The 21731-nt window shown below is 40.0% G+C and overlaps 2 protein-coding genes across 4 annotated transcripts; both read left to right on the top strand.

Annotated features, from left to right (window-relative positions):
- Window positions 1-318: 318 nt before the first annotated feature.
- On the top strand, window positions 319-13174 carry osbp2a (oxysterol binding protein 2a). Of its 2 annotated transcripts, none has more exons than XM_023406503.2 (14): window positions 319-773; window positions 1644-1849; window positions 5682-5932; window positions 6080-6248; window positions 7143-7263; window positions 7372-7438; window positions 7596-7733; window positions 7844-8089; window positions 8242-8362; window positions 8556-8659; window positions 8997-9092; window positions 9562-9746; window positions 9908-10128; window positions 10574-13174. In XM_023406503.2, the coding sequence occupies exons 1-14, from the start codon at window positions 613-615 to the stop codon at window positions 10717-10719; spliced, it is 2232 nt and encodes a 743-aa protein (XP_023262271.1). In that variant the 5' UTR covers window positions 319-612; the 3' UTR covers window positions 10720-13174. The 2 variants fall into 2 exon arrangements, with proteins under 2 accessions (XP_023262271.1, XP_023262272.1); XM_023406504.2 differs by having other exon boundaries at window positions 326-773; window positions 10577-13174.
- An 873-nt stretch (window positions 13175-14047) lies between these two features.
- Window positions 14048-21233, top strand: slc35e4 (solute carrier family 35 member E4). Of its 2 annotated transcripts, none has more exons than XM_023406479.2 (3): window positions 14048-14198; window positions 15290-15900; window positions 18069-21233. In XM_023406479.2, exons 1-3 carry the CDS (start codon window positions 14080-14082, stop codon window positions 18599-18601), a joined length of 1263 nt encoding a protein of 420 aa, XP_023262247.2. In that variant the 5' UTR covers window positions 14048-14079; the 3' UTR covers window positions 18602-21233. The 2 variants fall into 2 exon arrangements, with proteins under 2 accessions (XP_023262247.2, XP_023262248.1); XM_023406480.2 differs by lacking the exon at window positions 14048-14198 and adding an exon at window positions 14237-14752.
- The last annotated feature ends 498 nt before the right edge of the window (window positions 21234-21731 follow it).

Here is a 21731-nt window from a genome sequence, read left to right on the forward strand (position 1 = left end):
AGCCTACTTGTACCACAGCACATTACTTGAGTAAATTTACACCCCACCACTGGTCACTATTATTGAAATTATTGAAATGAGTGTAATTCATTTTTTCGTGGTGGCAGTGTTCTTCCTCCATAAGACTCTTCTTCCAATGATGCAGAATATCGCAGTAAATGCCATATGTGAGCGCGTGCGCACATGCACACACACACACACACACACACACACACACACACACACACACACACAGACCTGCACCCATATGCTACAATCCAGTAAGGACGTCATCATGATCCCCCCTCTCTCACATCCAGGCTTTTATTATTACACGCAGTCAACGTGCGGGCTCAGCCGCTGAATAGTTTCATGTATGTTGTTTGTTTTCTTATCCTATCAGGAACAGAAGCGATAGATATTTTTAAAACTATATCTCAGGGTAAAGGGGGACACTGGCAAAACCTCAGCTGCAAGCTAACGGGAGCTTTAGCTCAGGATAGGCTACAGTGCAGCTGGCTTACTCTAGCTAGCTAACGGTACAGCTGTTGACAGGCAGGGGCAACTCCACTCAAACTGCACCGACTCCTGATCCATCCCCGCTGCAGTAACGTTAACGGCCGAGGGGAGCAAATGAACGAGCTGGTGAAGAGTTTACCCTCCCCGACTCTCCCGGGGCTCCACCTGCCGTGTTTGGATACCTGCAAAGGCTGGCTCTTTAAATGGACCAACTACTTGAAGGGCTACCAGCGGCGATGGTTCGTCCTCAGTAACGGCCTGCTGTCCTACTACAGGTAACGGTAACTAACGGGTACAGCGACCGTTAGTGCTCGCCCTGGCCCAATTTGCAGCTATTCATTCGCATAAAATCAAAATTTTATGAACAAATTAATTACATGCATGGTGACAGAGGTGGTCTGGTGAAAAATATGTATTTTTTAATGTTAAATTAAACTTTTTTTTCTGATCAGTCATCCGGCCCGAAGAGGGAGTGCCCTGAATGACGCAAGTTAAGCAACAACAAAAACCACTTGAGTCATAGAGATGAAAAATGACGAATTATAATTTCTATTAATAATAATACTTTACAGCTACATCCTGTGTCCTACAATATTTTTGACATATTTCGTAATGATTTCACAGAAGAATATAATAAGCTACATGATTAAATGTGGGGTAGCTAACAAGTTGAACTGGAGTTAGCTATGTATGTAACAAAACTCTATAACAATGAAAAAAGCCTGTTCCTCTACCTAAATTGTTAAAAGATAACTAGGTAAAGTTACAGATGGGTTAACATTATGACATGAAATACAAAATTATAACAAAATTAGAAAACGGGTAAAATTAAACAAAAATTTCTGAAATTTTTGTTCTGAAACATTTGTTCTGTACATTACTACCCATTTTAAATGTGATAAAATGTGTCAGAAGCTACAACGCTTGTCTCTGGAGAAAAGCTTTCTCATTGAGGCTTGATTGTCTGACAGACTTATTGGGATGCTATTTTAACTGTAAACTACTTTGAAATAATTCAGAAACAGAGCTGCCCCATTTCTTAAATGGAGCACATAACATGGACCTGAGCAGAGGGGCTGGAGTGTTCATCTTTTTCGTCTGCTGTCATAAACTGACATTAACAACTTTATGCTGTTTTCCCTCAGGACTCAGGCAGAGATGGCGCACACTTGCAGGGGCACCATTCCCTTAGCAACAGCACACATTGAGGTGGGTGACACCTGCCACTTGGTGTTAACCAGCGGCGGCCGAAGCTACCACCTGAAAGCCACCTCTGAGGGGGAGTGTCAGCGCTGGGTGTCAGCTCTGCAGCAAGCCAAGGCCAATGCCACTCTCCTGATGCATCACTCAGGTGAGATGGGCAGTTTATATTCAGTGTGACTCGTATGTTTCAACCAGTACGATATGTTTGTGTTCATACATTTAATCTTGGTTGATTTTTAGCCCCGCAAAGAAGAAATTCTTTTGGAGCAATGTATTCAAATTTGTTGTTCCCTTCAAGAAATGTCCCAGAATATCTACTTAAATGGAACAACATGTTTCACCTGAGAAAGATTGGGGTAGACAAACTAATTTTAGCTGCAACCTGAATGCAGGCTCCTGCAACCAAGACCCACTTACCTAAATACATTATTATTGCTGTATAGCCTTTAGTGTTATGTCAATGACAGGCCACATGAGGGCAGTGTTTAATATGTTTTGATGAAATGGTCTACGTGTGTTATTTAATGCAAAATCTACATTAAATCATGTCATATTAAATGACTTATTCGTTCAGCTTTCATTTTTACACTATTCATATTTTACCACTGGACCGTATAATATAATATAATATAATATAATATAACATAATATAATATAATATAATATAATATAATATAATATAATATAATATAATATGTTTTGTCTTCTATGACTCTGGGAGACATTTTCTGTTTGCTGCTGTCTAGCCTCTTTGTGGACGTTTTAAAGAACCAGGAACAAAGATGCACAGTGAGGTTTTTCCTCTCTCTCTTTCTGTCCCTCTCTTTTGCACAAATGTGCACAAACACACATGCAGCTACCTCCACCCTCCTACTCTGTCTCCTTTCTCCCTCCCTGTCTCCTTCAGTATGACGACAGTGAGAGCTGAATGAAATGACCTTCCTGTAGACTCCTCCTTCCGTTCTGGTAGCAGGAGGGGTAAGAAAAAAAAGAAAGAGAGCAGGAGGGTGTGAGGATTTTCATTGAAAATATTTTTCACCATACACTCTGTGGACAATAGGGAGACATGAGTGCTGCCTTTTCTATGAGTGTCACCTTGTAAGTAACACGCTTGTTATTTTACTAACAACAAAATTAGATATTTGATAAAAGCTGTTCGTCTGCTTTCATGCTTGCTTGCATGTTTATTTGTTTGTAATTGTGTGCAGTGTGTGTATGTTTGTGGAGTTCTCTAAGTTTTGCAGTAAGCTAATACTGTATTCTGTGCAATTGTCTGTGTAAATACATTGATTGGATTTTCCTTGTACAGAATTTGCTGGAAAGTTAACAAAAATGGCACCATAAAGTCACTGCAGAACAGCAGAACAATAGTTAACAATCAGTCTCAGTCAAATGTGTCATGTTTCCTCGTATTTGTTTGCGACCGATTTAAATCCTACTTTACTCTCTGCTACAAGAATCATTTCTAAGATGCGTGTGCATGAAAGCACCTTTTAATGATGAGTAAAAGGTTTGCACATGCAAGATGCAAATCATTGTTTTCTGTTCTTCTGGCTGTATTAGCGTATGGAGATCATGACTGATGTGTGAGGTGTTTATGCTGTGTATGCCATTGTATAGCAATGGACTGGTAGTGATTACTGCCAAAATACCAAACAGAATTTACAGAGCCGAGCCCATTTGGAAGATTTTATCCTCTTTCGGAGGTTTCCTACAGTTCAGAAATTGTGTTTACAATGCTGTCACTGTGTGTTTGGGCTATATTTTTTTGCCATTTATTATTGTAATCATAGATTTTATATCATACCAAGGCTGTGCATGTTAATATCCTACTAATCTAATGTCTTATTCTTGAAAAAAATATCGGTAATGCTGACTATTTCACACAATTTTAAACAGAATAACTAATGTGTTTTTATGCATGTGCAAGCACAGACATTAATCCTTTGGTGAGGTGTGTGTGTGTGTGTGTGTGTGTGTGTGTGTGTGTGTGTGTGTGTGTGTGTGTGTGTGTGATGTGATTACAGATTATTATTGCATGAGCCTTTGATTATGGGTTTAGTGACAATAATAGCAGGTCAAATGAATTGGCTGAAAGTGGATTAGAACAGCAATAATTAAATAGATGTTGCAGAAGTCATCAGGCACCTATGCTGTAATAGGTATCATATGACCACTACATGCTTTCCATTTTCCAGAATAATGATATGCAAAAGGTACATTGTGATAAAATTCTAACCTCTCTAACAAACATTATCCAATGAAATGTTTACAAGGATGAGACAATAAACAGTACAGCAAGCTTTCAGCATGGTAATGTTAGTCTTTGATTGCTGCATCTGTGTTGCAAAAGCTTGCAGTGTATCCCCTGATTTTCAACTCCAAGTCTCTCTTCCTACACTGTGTCCATATTGGCGCTCCCTCTATCACCTGTAGGTGTGTTTTCATGATTCAACGATGAGTCACCAATTTGTCTCAGACGCTCTAGAGTCCTGTGTGAAAAAAAATAACTCAGTAGTACACAGACCTCACCAGTGTGCCTTCCTGCTACATGTAAATTATTATTCTGTGAAGATGTATTATGGCTGAAGGGAGAGTTGCACATCCATAAAACATGTTGGGTGGCAAATGGACCCACATCTCAAATTCATTATCTAGTGTCTTAACATCATTAGCACCGTTAGCAGTAAGTCAAGTGAGATCCTTTGTCTCTCTACTGCATATGGGTCATGAAACCATTACAGAAGCCAGAAGGATTTTTCACCCTCTTATTTTTAATCTTCTACTCTTGAGACATTGTTAATCCAGTTTGCCCTGATTGTTTTTATTCCTTTTCCCCTCTAATAGCATGTAGTAGTTGGTCTCCTTGCTTTTGTACTCACAGGCAATATAGACACTGGCCTAGATTCAGGAAACATGCTCAGGAGTTTGCAGAGTACAAACACAATCTGTTTCTTTTAGCAGAGAATAAAGGTTCTGACCTAGAAAAGTTCCATTACATATGGTGGAGGCAGTTATTTGCATTTTAAAGATGGATTATTTGTGTTTTACTAATGTAAATAAAGCTTTTTTAGGTGAATAAAAGACTTAGGTGACTTTTTTTCACTAAGGCTTTAATAGAGCGCAATTTGCTCTATTAACCTCTCTAGCCCTTTGGCAGGTCTATTATTGCAAATACATATTATGCAGACAAGCACTATTTTAAGCCTCACAATTGATTTAAAAGTCTGGTCAAGGTTTAGTACCAAAGCTGTGAGGCTGAGTTACAAGAGAATGTGTATCGATGTATACACAAAATAGCTGCAGTTTCCATGTGATGCCAAGGTGAAAGCAATTTTTATTTCAAAATTTCACTTTTAGTGATTTAGCTTTAATCTTGCAGTGGAACAGGAACACAAAAAATGTTTTGTCTAACTTTGGCTTATAGTGTCAAAGTCCAACGGGGTGAAATTTAAGGGAAATATTAACTTTAGATTTTTTTTTTATTTACTAAACTAGATTTAATGTTCAAGATCTTTAAGAATCATTTTTATGTTATGGTGTCTGGTTAGAAACCCAGTTTCCCTGAGACTGATGGCTCAGCCCATGCCAATGAGGGGTAGAGAGAGAAAGAGAGGAGGAAAACGGTAGTGCGTCATCTTTTTTTTTTGCGCCCTCTTCTGCTAAAAATAGCCTAGCCTCCTGATTGCACAGGACTACGTTTCCACGGCAACAGTGTTCATTCACAGCTTTCCAATCTTGTAGAGGAAGGGGTGTGCAGGATCTGGGAGTGAAGTGTTATTATCTTCCTCCATCCGTTCGCCACTAACACTCTCTGAACTCATCTCAATCTAAATTTACAGTATTTAAAATATCTTTCTCACTTTGTCTGATGAGCGATTCATTTCCTGTGTACTGCTCACTACAGTATATAACTTCACTACCATAAATGTCCAAATTATTCAAATATCATAATAACCTTTTCCTTTCTTTGTGTGAAGATGACTCAGGAGATGAAGGCCCTGTACCTCAGGAGGACCGTGCCCTAACCCAAGGGGTGCTCAAGACTCTGGCCAGCAAGCTAGATGACCTGAGCACCTGTAATGAGCTGATAGGAAAGCACGGCGCCGCTCTCCAGCGTTCCCTCAGCGAACTTGAGGAACTGCGTGGATCCGCTGACAGCACAGACAAAGTGAAAGCTGTTAATGAGCGAGCCACCCTGTTCCGCATCACCTCCAATGCTATGATCAATGTGAGTTCACACTGTGCAAGCCTCAGCCAGTATAAAGCCACTCTAAATTGGAGACTGATCAGTTGCAAAAGTCTATTTTAATGAGGGGATGCAGGATGAGGGCTCTGCTTGCAGCATCTTTTCATGTTTGTTGTGTTCACACCTCAGGCTTGTCGTGACTTTCTGGACGTAGCAGAATCTCACAGCCGAAAGTGGCAAAAGGCTCTGCAGTATGAGAGAGAGCAGCGTCACCATCTGGAGGAGACCATCGAACAGTTAGCCAAACAGCACAACAGCTTAGAGAGAGCCTGGCGGGAGAACCCCACCTCATATACAGGTGAGACACATCACACTCTGTCTCCTAGACGCTCCAGACATCCTCTTCTGTGTAGTGTTAAAGGCAAAGCATAGTCTCACAGAATAAGGATATGGCCCTCTTCTGGCCAGTAGTAGTGATGCATTTCTGTCACCGGAATGCATCTCTTTCAGTCTCATCGTATCACATCTCAATTTTTAGTGCATTTATCTACATGGGAAGGCAAAATAAATGAAACACCTTAGCTTAGATTAGTATTTTATTGAGATTGTCAGGTCAGCTAAATTAACACGCAACACACACTTTGAGGCTATAGTTTGTAGTGTGTGAAGAGAATGTCTTATTATGTGTCTTCAAATCAGTGTTGGTGAGGATCTTCTTGTGACCACTTTTGCTCTTTGTCAGCACAGTTTTTTTCTATTTGACATATATTCTCATAATTTTCTAGACTATACGTGCAACATTATATAATTTTGCAATATTTGCAACTTATACACTGAAAGCAGAAGGCTGAAGGCAGTTCTGTAAATTACCATAACAGACTAATACACAAGTGATCTGTATATTAAGTTGCCAGTGACATTCCATAGAAACATAAAGCTACTTACATAGTAAACACTACAGAGCTATAAATAGGCTAAATATTTACTGCTTGAACTGCTGTTCACATTCACATCCACATCACATTCAAACATTGAAGGAATGTTAATTAAGTTGAATCAAGTCTCAAAAAAATGTTGCAGGGTTATTCTGTCAGATTCTAAATTTTCTTAACCATTGTGTATTATGATAAGGTGCCTCTGTCATTTGGCCACCCCTTGTACAGAGGCACTACATTATGTATGATGCACATACTGTGTATTTATAGATGTATAAGAGCTAACTCGTCCCTTTGTCCCTTGTTTGCTGCTGTAGGTGTGGAGCGGTCTCAGGGGGGGGAGGCGAGTGATGAGAATGATGACGCAGAGTTCTTTGATGCCATGGAGGACTCCCCTGCATTCATAACTGTGACAGCTAGTGGCAACGTACAGCACAAGTGAGACATCATGTCTATGCATAATAATCTCAGGGTCGTGTTCTACAGTAGATCAATCTGCAGAAGTACTACTTTGAACTGTATTTCAAATATGCTGCTTTCTCTTAGGCGCTCAGGGAGTAATCTGAGTATGATGAGTGGTGGAATGCCCAATGACTGGACTCACAATGAGAATGTAGGTCCCAAGTATACTGATTTATAAAATAAGGGTAACTTTTTTCCCAGTTGTCCTGTACACACAAAATTTTACTTCACTCTCGCCTTTCTGTCATTTTCTTTGTGTGTTTCAGTTAGTACATAAACTAAAGCTTTGTGTTTTGTCTTTTTTTCAGGATACCTCAGGCACAAACCACATGCAGCTACGAAGAACAAGACGCAGCCGTATTCCTGACAAACCAAATTACTCCCTTAATTTGTGGAGTATCATGAAGAACTGTATTGGCAAAGACCTGTCCAAGATACCCATGCCTGTAAATCCAAAACATAATAGCTTTTATTACATGTGGATTTGAGTAAATTCTACATGTGGAACTATCTGGACCACTTACAAGAAGCCTTTCGTGTCTGTGTGTGGTCTCAGGTAAACTTCAATGAGCCGTTGTCGATGCTGCAGCGTCTGACTGAGGATCTGGAGTACAGCGAGCTTCTGGACCGGGCAGCTCGCTGTGACTCGTCCCTGGAGCAGATGTGCCTTGTGGCTGCTTTTTCTGTCTCCTCGTATTCCACCACGGTCCATCGTACAGCCAAGCCCTTCAACCCTCTGCTGGGGGAGACTTATGAGCTGGACCGACTGGACGAGTATGGTTATCGCTCAATCTCTGAGCAGGTGAGACAAAAACATACATCATACTCACTGTATTCACATGCACATATCCTTACACACACATTTTGCACACTTTAGTGAAGAACAATAAATTTATACACTGTAGGACGCCTATATTGCCTCTGCTGACACCAGCCAATACCATTCACTCTCAGGTCAGTCATCACCCACCAGCTGCTGCCCACCATGTAACGTCACAGCGAGGATGGACCCTGTGGCAGCATATCACTATTGATAGCAAGTTTCGTGGGAAATATATTTCTGTTGTGCCATTGGGTAAGCACTGAAAACAATCAGATATTTTCCTTGATGTAGTTCATGTTGCAGTTCAGTATACAGTATATTATACAGTATACCACCACAGCTGGTATCTAAATACACACAGAATATGTGTTAGAATATGAATAATTAGTTATATTCAAGTAATTATAAAACTATAATGTCACATGCATTGTTTTCTTCCCTGTAGGAAACATTCACCTGCAGTTCCACTCGAGTGGAAACCACTATGTGTGGAGCAAAGTGACATCAACGGTACACAACATTATTGTAGGAAAACTTTGGATTGATCAGGTGCGTTCCTCTCAAGTGTTTCCCTCCTTTAATTGTCAAAAACACAAACAGTTTCTGACTTTGTTCGTGTGTTTGTGCATATTTTTAGACAAGTAAAACAGTGAAAATAACTTAAAATAGAGACCTTCTAAAAAACAGTTTACTCCAAAAGAAGCTGAGTTAGGTTGCAGAAAGGAAATTATTGTTCAGAGATGTAATATGCTTGTCATCAATGAGCAAGTGTGTGTGTGTGTGTGTGTGTGTGGATTGCGTTACAGAAGAACGTCATTTGGATCATAATACACTTTTAAGTCACATCTGGTTTTCATGCTGTCTTCCTGTCTGTTGCTGTTGGCAGTCTGGGGATATTGACATTGTAAACAACACCACCAAGGACACCTGCCGTCTCAAATTCTCCCCCTACAGCTATTTCTCCAGAGATGTCCCACGTAAGGTATGTGCGTTTTATTTTTTCATTCTCTAACAGACAGCTAGCTTCTTTGTTGGTTGTTCTCATTCAGATTTCACTGCATTTACAGTTTTACACTTGCCAGAAGGTGGATGTCTATAGCTACACAAGCCTGAGTCAAAACTCTACAAAACTGTTTTAGCAGATCAAGCATCTCTCTTGCCTAATATGTTTAACACATCATGTATCCTCTATCCTTAGTGCTTGCCACTGTAGATCACCTTCAAGAGGTATCTTATTACTGGAAAATGTTTGTGTCATAATATCAACATCTAGTCCAAAGTGCAAAATTGTTAAATGATTCAAACACACCCAAAATCTGAAAGAGTTGTCCAAATTAGAGATAAAAAAACTAAGAAAGGTAGTACCCAGCTGGGAATATGTCAGTACCTAGTGGTCAGAACATGCATGTAACTGATCTCTTCCTGCGTGTCATTTTCTCTGATGTCTCCAGGTGACAGGAGTGGTAGAGGACAGAGAGGGCACAGCCCATTACATCCTGTCAGGAACCTGGGATGACAGGATGGAGAGTGCCAAAATAGTGGACAGCAGCCAAGGATGTGGAGGTTCTGAAGGCAAACAAAAGACAGTTTATCAGACTCTTCAGCCAAAACTCTTGTGGAAGAAATATCCTCTCCCGTATGTTTACTTTATCTAAAACATTTCTACCACATCTTGATGATTGAAAGTGGCATTTCAACTTGCCCCTCCCTTTTGTGATCTGTCCTCTCCTGTTTCTCTCTTCCCTCTATCTGACCTTTTGTCTTAATGTGTTGCCTCTTCTATCTTTCACTCTCCAGAGATAATGCAGAGAACATGCACTTTTTCTCCTCCCTGGCTTTGACTCTGAATGAACCAGAAGAGGGTGTTGCGCCCACCGACAGTCGTCTGCGGCCAGACCAGCGGCTAATGGAGGCAGGTCTTTGGGATGAAGCGAACGGCCAGAAGCAGCGACTGGAGGAACGTCAGAGGCTGGAGAGGAAAAGAAAGGAGGCGCAAGCAAATCAGGCTTTGGAGGAGGGTGAGGACAAAGAAACCAACATGAACAAGAAAGATGATAGAACATAGCACATACATAGCTTTCACATTACTCTCACTAATAGTAATACAGATTATGGGTTCATGAATCTAGATACAGAATATTGTGGGTGGAGTTTGTGTGTCTGTCCATGGGCAACAGCAAAAACTACACTTCCAAATGTTACAAATGTTACAGTATAACATACTATTTGAATCAAAACCAGAGGCTGTCGTTCTCCGTGCTTCATTTTGTTCCTTATTCTTGAAGTAAAAATCAAAAAGTGGAACATACACAATATTAAATCGTCTTTTTCCAGACAGAGTTCTGTTACATTCCTCATGAAGGGTGCAATATTTAGAGAGCATGGAGAAAGTATAACTTTGTGATATTCTGGAAAATAGTCCATATTCAAGCAGTTGTCTTAAGAAACGTGATTCTGTGCCAGTAGGTCAAGATATCGAGGGTTATCAGCCACTGTGGTTTGAGAAGAGGACAGATGATACAACAGGAGAAAGCACTTACTTCTACAGGGGCGGCTACTGGGAAGCCAAAGACAGACAGGACTGGAGCCAATCCCACGAGATCTTCTAAGACAAACTTTCCCCCGACATCATGGCATCAGGCAGTGGCTCCTCCTTATGTAAGGATACTCTGTGAGTTATTGACAGTTGTTTATTTGGGTTAGGGTTATGGTTATTAGGGTTGTTTATTTGAGTGTGTGTGTGTGTGTGTGTGTGTGTGTGTGTGTGTGTGTGTGTGTGTGTGTGTGTGTGAATGGGAGTAGCCCTCACTTCCAGAATTTTAAGCACAAATCAAGCTCCTGCTTCCAGTTACTAATCTACTCACTTCTGTTCTATTATCGCTTGTGTTTTCAGAATGCATGGCCTCAGTCTGTGTGTATGCTTCAACAGGGAACTAATTTATCAGAGAACATATAGTTCATATGTGTGTGTATGTGTGTGGGGGGCTAAATTATTGAGATATGCTTTACAGAGAAATCATTTCTGCAGCAAAAACTTCTTTCAGCAGGTGTGTGTGAGAATAACTTGGGGGCAAGGAGTGCCGCGAATGATTTGGTATAAGCACTCAATGTCTTGTTCTCCTCAAAGCTGGAACAACATGCTGCTCATGGCGGGCTCTGACAGAGACAACTGGCTTTGAAAGACTCATAGCAGGATAAAGCATTCCTCTGCGCTCAAAGGTTTTTTCACTGCTGAACTTCATATCCTCCCTGATTCCCGGGGATTTTGACCATTCTATTTCTTAAAATTACACAAACTGCATCTTGAAGGATTTATAGTTATTGTCCACTCTAACAGGTCTCTAAAGAGCAGCAATTCAGTCATGGAAACCAAAGTAGATGTCTTTCTCTTTGGACGGACAACTGTCTGAAAACACCATGCTGTTTTATAAGTCACTCCTGCACATGATCTTAAAATTGTGTTTTGTGGTTGCATTAAAGGGACACACATTAAAGCCAATTTACTAGTAATGAAGAGTTCCACACAGCCTATGAAAATAGTTGTATAATGTCTTTACTGGTCCTGGAGAATTTTGTTGAGTCTGAGAAAATCACAGTACCAAAGCGACATCACTTGAGTAATCTCAGCTTGGACATCATGTGTCACATACTAGGAGTGTGAAATTTGACATTTTACCAGGCCGGGTGGGTCAAGGTAAAGACACCTTTTGGGTTGCATTATGGGAAATGTAGGATCCAGAATTTTTGGAGCTTGATGCATATTAAGGACTAAAAGTTAGGATGTTTAAATTAGTCTTTATTGAGTCTCTAAACTTTATGGAAGTGCAACAATAAATCTACCACTTCAAACAGCTTGAGACTCAACCACTGAAGAATAAATCTGCCAAGCTTGGAGGATTTTCTTCAGCAAGAGATTACATTGGTGCTTGATGGTAATTTTAGCCTTAATTATGTAATGAAGTAGTAAGCCCCTAGTAACCACTGCATCCCAACTCTGAGATTCTGTACAGATTATAGCAATCTGTTAGAGTATTTTTTTTCTTTGGAGCACACTTACATGTATACTTCAGGGTATTTCAGTTTTATTGTATTTTACTCAGAAAGAATATCAGGGTTTAGCATCTTGGCAAGTAGCAACAAACTTGTCCCCCCTAGTTAAAACAAGTAGAACTGGTGACCGCTATGAATGGTTCCTATCTTTACAATTGTTTATTATTGAGACGTGTCAGCAATAACACAACTGCACAGTCACTTGAGAATAAAATAATTCAAGATCAGAAAGTTGTTTTATGCAGCAAAAAAAATATGTTTTGGCAACAGTATCCCATTAGCTGACTCATGGTCATATAAAGAAATCTGATTTATACACATCAGTCCAGAGCCAGAAAACAATCAAGGAAAAGCTTAGCAATACACATGCTAAGGTTTTTGTGTGCAAGTAAGCACGGATGTACATAAGTAGTAAATATACATTCTCTTAATAAACAATGATAAACTGCTTATTTATAGTTTTCAGCTTCCTGTGTATTTTAATAGAGCATGATGCACATGTACGACTGCCTGATTGGTTTTGGCCTGTATATAGCAAGAATATAATAGAAATAGAATCACCTCATTTACAATCACTGTAATGAAATATTGTTTCACATTACTTGAACATTCATATTCTGGTCACTACTTAAACTCTATTTGTGTATACATAATCTTAAATGGAGTCAAGATTGTATACCAGTTAATGTGATGTTGGGGAATTGAAATTATCAATACAAGTTTATAAGTCACATTGTATAATATTAATGATGCAAATAAGGTGTTGTTCAAATAAAGCACAATGTTATGTTTACCTGCTGGTAATGATACATGCTACATAAACTCAAAGATTTACATGGCAACATATAGCTATGCATGGTTTTAGAGTGCTTAAGCACTTCTGTAGTGAGAAGCCTCTTCACCTAGCTAATTGTTTGTGGGCTCTTGCTGAAAAATGATGTGAACTCACCTTTTGTGCCCAATTGCCTCGGAAATTTTACATTTTTGAGCTCAAATAAAAACATAAAGCTGTCACTGTGCTGTTGTTTACTGTCAAATCAATGTTGTTCAAATCTTTCAACTCACAAGACACGACACAGAAGACATCCATAGAAACAGTGTCTGCCATGATGCCTTGAGGCCAACAATATATATCTGCAGTGAAGTTGTCAGAAGTGCAGAATAACAGACCAGTAGGCACCAGTAACTTCTCATCTTACAATATATTACAGGCTTGGTAACTCACTAGACTTTCCATCTAGACTTTCCATAAACTTTAAATCATGATTGTACTCCAGTTAGATTTTCAACAGGGTTTTAGAATTTAATGCCAACTCATCCACTATATATTATAATTAGATTCTAAATAATGTGTAGTTATTACATTACATTACAAGTGTACAGGTCCTCTCCTGATATTTCAAAGAAAGATCCAGTAGTTGTTTAATTAATGACTTTTCCTCAATGGTGAATTTAAGGAAAGAAAACGTAATACCTCTGTATTTCCTCATGTACTTGTGATCATACTCTCACGCTCACTGCCCTCCATACCTAAACCACATTAACTGTGTAGGCTATATTTTAATTAAGTTCACCTTTAAATAGCGTGATCAACAAACCACATCTCCTCTTTCTGCAAAAAGGGGAACTTGAGAATTGAGTTGAGTCTTGTTTACTGTTGCTTTATTGTAGTTACTTAAGTGGAACAAAGAGCCCATGTATCTTTTATAGGTTATCGTTTGCATTTTGCAAATTAAAGCCTGCCGTTGCTACGTTATATGAAGACAGGAAACCCAATTCACGATTGTCACAGGATGATGGCTCGTGCAGATGTTAAACTCCAGGCTCCAACACTTCAAATCCTGCACAGACGAGAGGTTGCATTCATTTTCAACATGTACTGAATAAGCCGCCCATAAATGAGTAGCACTGCCCTTTAAATGGATCAGCCAATGACACTGAAGTGCGTCTGCTCAGGCTTGGCTGAAAGCTCGGTGACCGACCGAGGGAGATTTGGGGGATGCTGCCAGTGTTGTCAAGGTACTCGTCGAAGAACAAGGTAAAAATGATGAAGCTCAATTGATGATAAAACGTGATTGACCTGACCGCAGTCGTGGTGTCGGTAACGTCTACGCAACGAATGAAAGCTAACGCCGCGTCGAGCCGGGAGTAACGGCTGTTGCCTTGTTTTGTAGCTAACAACCTAACGCTAGCTAACAGGCGCTGCCTCCTCGCAGTTACAGAGTGCTCCTACCAGCTAACGTTAGCATGAAGCCGAGAGAGCAGAGAGACAGTCAGCCGCCTAGTGTCAAGTGACAGCTCAGTCTACAGCAGAGGTCGGCTAACTTAACCCACCTTACCTTTTATTTTGTCAAACAAAAGAACTGTCCTGCTCTTGTGTTAACAGTTACTGAACCGTCCGATTGTCAAAAAAGTGTCGTTAATTAATTCAAACGTTCTCAACACCATGAATGAACAGCTGTCTAACCAGCTAGCTATACGGTGTTTGGTGCAACAAGCGACTTCGTGTTTTCGAACAACACAGTGAGTTGTCAGGATTTCCTTCTGTCCCAGTGCAGGGAATGGAATCACAAGATCTCCTCTGGCAATTAGGTAAGCTGCTATTTAAAGATAGTGTGGAGGGGAAAAAATGTGAACTGCTTATGCGCTGTCTGGGATTTATAATATTTAGTTACAGGCACATGCAGTACCTGAGTTTCCCCATGGTGTTTACTACACTGCTGACTTTTTGGTGCATCACACGGAGTCGTCACCGTCAGTCCATTGCTGCATATCGGGATAATAACCAATCCCCTCAGTCCCCGTCGTGGAAAAGGCGCGTACTGTTTTCCAGCCCGCCCTGAACAGCTCTCCTCTCCTCTGTCGGTCTTCCTGGTCCTGGATATGTCATGTTTGCCTGCGCAGAGCACGTTACACAACCAGCCAGTCGTGCAAAATAGAAACACGTGTCTATAGGCGGTGCTGAAAATTGCAGGTTTACTGAACAACAAAGACCGGCGAACACCACGGAGAAGAAAAACAGCTGTGTCGCATGTTACTCTCGCGATTTTCAGCCCAAAACTCGCCGGCTTTGTCATGAATTTCATTTGGAGGTGAGAGGTACGGATTCAACATGTGTTTTCCTTTCAGAGAGGACAATGATACGAACATGATCAACGCCGATGGCTTCTCAAAATGCGAGGCGACTCTCCAAGAGAGAGGCAGGAGGAGGCCACCCGCAGAGATGCTCCATCTGCTGTCAGCTGTCATTGTTTGGCTGGTGACGGGCACCACCATATCCAGCCTCAACAAATGGATATTTGCCGTTTACAACTTCAGGTACCCTCTGCTACTATCAGCATTGCACATGCTGACAGCTATAGTGGTGGACTATGGGCTGATCAAACTGCGGGTGATCCGCCACAGAGGGGCTGGAGAGCAGGACCTGACACCTAGCGCAAAATATAAGGTGTTCCTGTTGAGTCTGACATTTTGTGCCAGCATCGCCTTTGGGAACATGGGTCTGAACTATGTCCAGCTGTCATTTGCACAAATGATCTATACCACTACCCCACTCTTTACTCTGGCCATTTCCACGCTTATCCTGGGCAAGCAGCATCACATCCTCAAATACACAGCCATGATGCCCATCTGTCTGGGAGCCTCCTTCAGCATCATGGGAGAGGTCCAGTTCGATCAAACTGGCTGCTTCTTTGTGTTTGCTGCAACCATGTTGAGGGGTGTAAAGTCCATTCAGCAGAGTGAGTACTTGTTTCCTGCCCTGTTTGTCACCTCAGACTGTTGAAATTGTATCTCGGATTTGTTGTATTTTTGTTGTATCTATAGAAAGTAACCTCTGAGTTAATTACCCTTATTTTTAAACTGGAAATCTCCTCTCTTGCCACTGACATCAGAGGATATTTTAGTGTTTTTCCCTGGGACACCGCAGCAGTCTGTGGTCCTGGAACTTTTTAATGATTTGGTGCGTCACTCCTCAGTCCAGTAACACACCCACACATAAAGGTGGAATGTCACAGTGGCATATTTTTTGGTTTCCTAGGAAACACAATACAAACATCAATATGTGTGTATGAGTTAGAGCAGGCAGGGTTACTTTGCATTGTGAGGACATGCTGATCTGTTGTGTCTGAATGTTTATCTTGGCTTCTGATGGACTGAAAGCTTCAGAAAGGCAGAACCTTTTGGAAGTAACATATACAATTTTCCGCCATCCTCTTGTAAGCCAGTGGATTCAATTAAGTATTTTTAAAGTTTCTCTGAATTGCCGCCCATTTTTTCTGCAAACTGCATTCAAGAAACTCCAAAATAAATTGAGACGCCCAGAGATGCTGTTGAGTAGCGGGTCAGAGTGGCTACAAAGGTCAGAGGAAGTTTCCTCTAATGCAGCATGTCTAAAAAAAAAAAAACATGATGCTCCCTAAAAACCTAACAGTTTAAATTTCAATGATTCATTTTTAGTCATTTAACAATTATTGTTTTTATTGTTCGTTTTATTAGATGTACCCAGGATTCCCTGAAGAGCAGTATTGTTACTGAGAAGTTTATCCCAATGAAATATAGTACACAAAAGACTCTAAATACCAAAAATCATTTTGAGATTGAACATATGGCTACAGTTTAAGTGAACATACCCTGGTAGGGAGACAGATTAATTTCTTGAACTGATGTTACATGGGCTGAGTAGTGCCTTCATTACATTTATCCAATGTACTTATTTATCCAATGTTCTTTACTTTCAGGGAAGCTTTTGTTGCAGAAATAGCTTTAAAGTTGGTGTCTGTGTGCAGTGGATTACGCTCTCTAACGTCATTAGTCTCCATAACATTGTAGTTGTCAGAAGAAAAGGAAAGTCATGTGTTCATGAAATTTTTTTGAGGACCTGTCTTACATTTCTTACATAACACAAAAGCAGATATTCAGTTCTGCTCAGAGGAATGTAATGCTACATACTTTGTACCGAGGGCCCCCTCAGGGTTAAAGGGGCAAGCTTGTGACTAGAAGGTTATCATTTGTAATACTTATATAAACCACTATAGCTGCTAAGTATAAATAAGTTAAATAATTATACAGGTAGGAAAGTTTATGGTTATGGCCTGCTTTTGCAAATTTGAGCAGAGTTTGAAAACAAGGGCCAACAGAAGGAAATTGCTGTACATTACTTTTATTGCTAATCATGACTAAAAAATTATGTCCATCCCAAGGATCCAAACTAGCTGGACGATGTTGTCTCAAGTTTCAACAAGCTATTTTCATCCTCTCTCACCTGTTGTTGTTTTTGTTGTTGTTGTTGTTGTTGTTGTTGTTGTTGTAACAGTTTCCCTAATGAGTTTACTTTTCTCTGACACCCTTTGGCTGTGCATGTCTTTTTGTTTAAAGGCCCAAAGTCAAAGCCTCAGTCCTCACAGATTTGATACTGTATGCCAATGAAATGTTTAAAGTGTGCTTAGCTTTTACTAAAACAGTCATTAGTTTAATGGATGTTTTGCTTCCGACATGTCCAGGCATTAAGGCTTATTACAAAATCTTTCAAAGAGGTGTTTTGCATAATTCCCTCCAGTTTTCCTGCTATCAACCCACTTGAAGCTTACTGTCAACTTTTGAACAACAGTTAATGAGTGAGCAGAAGAGAGTTATTCCTGTTATTTTGACAAAAAAACAGAGGAACCTTCTGTTATGTCACCTAAACAGCCAACTAAAATACACCATGTTTCTTAAAATATTTCAGGTCAGAAATCTAGCTGCTGAGTCAGATTCATGATGTATTACGACAGTTTTTCGTGACAGATTTTTGCACTTAAGTAGTAAATGCTGTAGCTACAGGACAAATGAGGTTTGTTTAGGTCATCTCTCAAGTCTTTGCCAGTACAATCATGTTTGTAACTGCTATCTACATGTCTTTTTTAATTAGGCATCTTACTTCAGGAGGAGAAAATCAACTCTGTGTTCCTGCTCTACCTGATGTCCATTCCTAGCTTCTGCATCTTGACTGTGGCAGCTTTGGCCTTAGAAAACTGGGCTTTGCTGGAGTCGCCGCTGCATTACGACCGCCACCTGTGGGTCTTCATCTTGCTCAGCTGTCTGGGGTCAGTCATGTACAACTTGGCCAGCTGCTGCGTCATCACGCTCACCTCGGCCGTTACTCTGCATATCCTCGGCAACCTGAGCGTGGTGGGAAACCTGCTTTTGTCTCAGCTGCTTTTCGGCAGTGAACTCTCCGCCCTCAGCTGTGCCGGTGCGGTGTTGACATTGTCTGGCATGCTCATCTATCAGAACTCAGAGTTCATTGTCAGCTTCCTGGACGCACGCAGGGCCAAAGCTAAAGGGTCTGGACAGGTGGATTTTCACACTCCATGTGGAGAGGATTCGGACAAAGCTTGTGCATCTGAATCACCATATCATCAGCAGAGAACAGATGGCAAACAGGAAGATAAGATAGACTGAAATGTAAGGATGAAGGAGAGAATAAAATGTAGATGGGAAAAAATGCTAAAAATCTTGGCTGTAGTTTTGTCTGTGTGTCATTAAGGGGTCAAGAGCAGCAGAGGGGGAGTGACCTTATAAGATCATGGTCACTGAAGATGTGACAAATCTTTTTTTTGTTTGTTTTATTTTAATTTTTTTTTACTTCCTCACTGTGCCAATTTATTTCTCCTCTGGTCACACAGAACTGAGGACTTCAGAGAGGAAAAGGTTGCCTTTACTTATCATGGTGATGGTTAAATTCTCTCCTTCGTCTGTAAATTACTCATACATAGCCTATACCGTTATATGCATGCATGAGCACACTAAACTGTTCGATACCTCATGAGGTATTTACACTGTCACTCGTACTACTCCACTGTGAAAATGTTCTCATTTGTAGAGGGCTCTAATCGATGGTTGGGTGGCTGTCGTGGACTTTGTCGGCTGCAGAGGGGGCGCGAGGCTTGGAGAGCACTCTGCTTCAAATTTGAAAGAGCACTATTTGTATTAAAATTATATGGTACTGTTACCTGACATTCACCTGGCCCTGTCATGGAAAGGTACTGGGTTTTTGGCAGCTTTTTTTTTTCTTTGTTGGTATGTAAAGCAGGAAGCTTGTTAAGTAAAGACACTGCAGTTGTTGTTATTGTTGTAGGGCTGAAACCTTTAAGAGGCAAAAGTTACAATGATGGACAAAGCCAACATTTCTGTGCAATGAGACGCCTCTTTTCCTCTACTGAAGCACATTTTAATAAGAGGCCTGAGCTCTTTGTTTTCATCCTCCCCTATGAACCTCGATGTGGCTTCCCACTTAAGGCCTAGATTTTGTTCTCATACCAGCTTGAGAGGATGGTCTCTCTGTAGAATTAGTCCAATTATTTCCATCTTTTACAGCAGTACGCTCACTGCAGCGTACCTCGATAATTAGGTTCACAAGTTCTCTAAGGAGTGTCACTCAGCTTTAGCTGTCTTTTCCCAATGGAAGATGAGCAAAATGAAGACTGAGTTGTCCTTTAAGGTTACATCTTAAATCCCAACCAATGTGGGTTTCATTTTTCCCTTTTTGTGGGTGAGATTTTTATAAAGTTGGTTAAGCAGCACATCTTCAAAACGGACCTCTGCTGGACAGTGTTATGTTTTCTCTCAGTATTTGTCAGTATGCTTTTACTTTTTGACGAAACATATTTTATCCCCCTTTTAATATTTATGTGGAAGAGAATATTTATTTTTGAAAGGCAATAGCAATCATTGGCTTTGTAATGCTGTAGACTTTGGTCCTCAAGTGTCTTGCACATGCATACATGTAATATTCAACAGCACTAGTCTTTCCTGTACCTCTCTGTAGTGAAGAGTCAGGCATACTAAGCAGAGGACTGAATGTCACTGCTCCTTCTGAAAGCATCTTAAATGATTGGAGATGTCTGTTACACTTCCTACAGATGTTTACTTTGAAAGCTCTTTTAGTTACACCGTGTTGTAATACTGGTTCTGTCAGACCAGATATGATCAATGCCCACGTGCAGTTTGACCTCACACGACACAACAACAAAGCCATGCAACAAGATTTTTTTTCTTTTATAACACCTGTCATATCTTCTGCACATTTTGCCATAAGAATAACTGCAAGCAGAACTGTATATTTAAAGATTTTATTTGATATGTCACAGATGGGTGCCATTTAGAAAATTACATTGTCCTGAGCATCATTTGATATTGAGAATTAATATATGAACCTAAAACTTTTTTTAAATCCCCAGTTAGTTGAAACTAGTGCAAGAAAGATATGAAATAGTTTTATTTTGCTATTTGCTAATTTGCTTTGTTGGTTTAATATTTCAAACTGACCTCAGTTACATGTTTAAAGAATATGTACAGCAGATCATTTCACTGGTTTTTCATTATGGAATACCTCAACTGTTAAATAGAGCTTATAATGCCCCTGTGTTCGTTGATAATTAATTATTGGACTGAGATCAAGCAGCTTTTCAAAAACCACACTAAAACTGCTGCATGCGAATGACTGATTTTATCGTTTCAGTAGAGTAATCTGTAACAGATGTCAACATATTTTAGGATACAAATGTTATGGTCATAACGGCCTCAGCGGGTCATTTTTTAGTTTTATACTCGCTTAAACTCTCACAGTCTTGTGTCAGTTTGGCAGGTTGGGCTGCTTGTTCTCATGGATATCATGTTGAGTATATTATGGGTGTGGCAAAGCAACAGTTGCACTGACAAAGGTATGAAGACGCTGCCTTCAAGCCTACGGTTCCTGTGTACATACTGGTTTTGATTGTTTGCAAAGCTAGTTGGATGTAAATAGTTATTTTATTATATTTATGTATTTTATAGTCATACGGCTGGTTTAAACTATACTGGTTTAAGAATGAAACATTTGCCTCATGCCTTATTGGGACACACTGTAGAAGCGAAAGAAGTGATTTGGTTTGTCATTTTTGTCAAATTGTTTGGTAATACTTTGAATGCCAACAGCAGCCATATAGGTGCTTCTGTTTAGAGGCAAAGGTATGAACAATTCATATATACATAATCTGCAATTGCTTAAAAAGAATTAAACTGACTGGTACAATAAAAAAAATAACAAAACCAACCACCTCAGTGCTGAGTCAGAGTTGTTGCCTACATCAAATTATATAACTCCACTGTCACACCTCCAGCATATTTGAGGTCGATTCAACATTGAAGCTAGTGTCCTATACAAAGTTTGGTTTAAGTTGTTTATGTTTTTTATTCAAGGTTTCACATTTGTAAATGCTCTATTTACATGTTCTGTTCACACATGAAACCCCTCACTAATCTCACTAAATTTACTATACACTGGGAAGGTGAAATTGAAATGAATTACAATAATTTGAATTTTCAATGAATTTGGCCACTATTTTCTCAATTAATTGATTAATTGTTTAGTCCATAAAATGTCTAAAAATAATGTGAAAGCACCTGAGGTAAAATCTTTAAAAAGCAGTTTCGTCGGACCAACAGTGCAAAGCTCCTCACTCGTCACATAGAAAAGATGGATCCGATAAATGTTTGGCATTTTTATCTCATAGCATTAAATAACAGGAACAGGGATAGGCCTTGTTTTCAC

Source organism: Seriola lalandi, unplaced genomic scaffold, assembly GCF_002814215.2.
Source record: "Seriola lalandi dorsalis isolate HSWRI2012SDOR001 ecotype SW California unplaced genomic scaffold, Sedor1 jcf7180002054309, whole genome shotgun sequence".
NCBI lineage: Eukaryota > Metazoa > Chordata > Actinopteri > Carangiformes > Carangidae > Seriola > Seriola lalandi.